The sequence below is a fragment of the Volvox carteri genome (assembly GCF_000143455.1).
Source record: "Volvox carteri f. nagariensis unplaced genomic scaffold VOLCAscaffold_57, whole genome shotgun sequence".
NCBI classification, from domain to species: Eukaryota; Viridiplantae; Chlorophyta; class Chlorophyceae; order Chlamydomonadales; family Volvocaceae; genus Volvox; species Volvox carteri.
The window spans coordinates 264,526-266,647 of NW_003307600.1; the positions used below are offsets into that span (position 1 = coordinate 264,526).

The following is a 2,122-nucleotide window of genomic DNA, read 5'->3' on the forward strand; positions in this document are numbered from 1 at the left end:
GAGGGCGGGAAAGGGGGAGGGGGAGGGGGATGTCAGTGCTGGGCGGCGCTTTCCTTTCTTCAATCAGGGCCTCCCATCGATTTGCGCCGATTTGCGCCTCCATATGCACCCTGACCACCATCATCACCCTCACCACCACCAGCAACAACAAGAACAACAACAAAAACGATTGTTCTTTTCTTTGTCCCATTCCTTTGGAACACACCCTCGGAGAATAGGCCACGTTGCAGTCCTCCTTGGACATGGTCGAAGCCGCCCTCAGCGGGATTCGATCCGCGGACTCGACGCTTGTGGGCGGAGTCACCATCGCGGCTGTGCTGGCGGTGGTCATCCGGTCGCTGGTGTCCATGGCGGGAGCGGCGCTCAGCCGTACGCGGGGACCTGGCGGCGGCGGGGGCGAGGCCGGCGGCGGCGGCGGCGGCTCCGCCGCCGCCGCTGCGCGCATGCGACCCGTGGGTGTCACAGCTCTGGAGGCCGCGGCCGCCCTCAATAACGACCCTCAGGCCCTGCTGCTGGATATCCGGTGAGTCAATGATTTGGATCCATCTGGATCTTTCGAAAAAATACAATTCGAAAATACTTTTCTGCAATCCTGCCCCCCCTCCCCTCTCCCCCCTCCCCTTTCTCCCGTCCCCCTCCTAACCCCCGTTAACAGCAACGGCTCCGACGTGCAAGAGCAGGGGCTTCCAGACCTGAGGCCCTTCCGCCGCGGCGCCGGTGCAACCACCGTACCGCTGCCGTACTGCGACTTCCGTACCACGCCCACCCTCGCCAACCCCTCCGGCAGCCTGCTCGCGGCGGCTGCCGCCACTGGCCCCGCTGCTGGGTCGCCCCGCGGGGGCAAGGCCGCCGCCGCCGCCGCCTTGGCGCCTGTGGCGGGCCCCGTGACGGTCTCCGTGGATCCACTGTTTTGTTCAAAATTCAAACAGCTGGAGGGACTGAACCGCGACAGCCGGGTGTTCCTTATGGACTCGTGAGTGGCCGTGAGGAAGAGGGAGAAAGGCGGGGGGGTGGTGAAGTCGGTCCAGTCGTGGGAAAGAAGAAGGGGCGGAAGGGGGAGGTTGCGGGTTTCTGTTACCTGCCGAGTTTTTGGTGTCCCTGCCCTGGTGTCTCATCGCCCTCTCACGTCTGGTGGTGTATTCTAGAGCACTGCGTCACTTTCCCCACCGCCTTGCCAGTCTTTTCTTGGCATCAGCTTCACTCCTTCGTGGTTCGTCTTACCCCCCCCTGCGGTTCCCCCCGCCCCCCCCCGCCCCCTCAGTTACGGCGTGGAGGCGCCCGAGGCCGTGTTGCTGCTGCGGTCCGACCTGGAGGTGGAGGGACTGCTGGGGGCTCAGGTACACCTAGCGGTGGTGGGGGAGGGGGAGGGGGAGAGAAAGGGAACGAGGGAGGGGAGAGGCGGACAACGGGCCGGGGGGCTGGTGTTGCGGGTCTTGTTGTCCCTTCGTCCGGTTGCCTTTGGTTTTACCCTATCTGTTTTCTCCTTCTACGTGCATTCCTCATCAGGTCATGGTGGGGTTAGGGTGTTCGGTCGCCGCGCACCATTTTCATTTGAAACTCTCTCCCTCTCTCTCCTCCCTCCCCGCCAACCCCCTTCGCCAGTAGTGCGTCTTCGTCTTACCCCCCACCCCCCGGCCTATTGTTTGGACCTCTCCGCGGGTCTCCGATCCCTTTGCTTGACGCTTGACCATTTGCTTCTTGCACCCCCCCCTCCCCGACCCCCATTCCACACCCCACCCCACCGCACCGCACAGGGTGTGAAGTTCGTTGAGGGAGGCTTTGCGGGGCCTGAGGGCTGGAAGGTGAGTCAGCTGTACGACAGCTGCAAGTCAGGGTTCCCGCCATGGGGGGAGAGCTGAGGGTTTGGAGTTGGCAGCGGCGGTATGCGGGGTGGGGTTGGGGGCGTAGTGGTGGTGGTGGTTGCGGTGGTTGTGCGACGTCTCTGTCCTATCCGTCCTTGGGCTAGCTCCAGGTTAGCAGCCTGCTTGTTTGCGTGATCTCCGTCTGTTTGTCTGTTTGTCTCCCCTTCCCCCCGCCATTTGCCCAGCCTGACCTCAACCCACTCACCCTGTTGAGTTCCTTTTTGATATTTGCAGGTTTGCATATTCACCCATTCACCCCC

At 63.0% G+C, this 2,122-nt stretch overlaps 1 protein-coding gene across 1 annotated transcript in view; it reads left to right on the top strand.

Moving 5' to 3' along the window:
- Nucleotides 1-2,122, top strand: part of VOLCADRAFT_97019 (uncharacterized protein) — a gene marked incomplete at both ends in the record, with an annotated part of 9,444 nt that overhangs the window by 3,833 nt on the left and 3,489 nt on the right. The window contains 5 exons of the mRNA XM_002956015.1: nucleotides 219-523; nucleotides 656-973; nucleotides 1,262-1,337; nucleotides 1,755-1,802; nucleotides 2,048-2,096. Coding sequence (XP_002956061.1) covers nucleotides 219-523; nucleotides 656-973; nucleotides 1,262-1,337; nucleotides 1,755-1,802; nucleotides 2,048-2,096 — 796 coding nt within the window. The remainder of the gene's footprint in view (nucleotides 1-218; nucleotides 524-655; nucleotides 974-1,261; nucleotides 1,338-1,754; nucleotides 1,803-2,047; nucleotides 2,097-2,122) is intronic.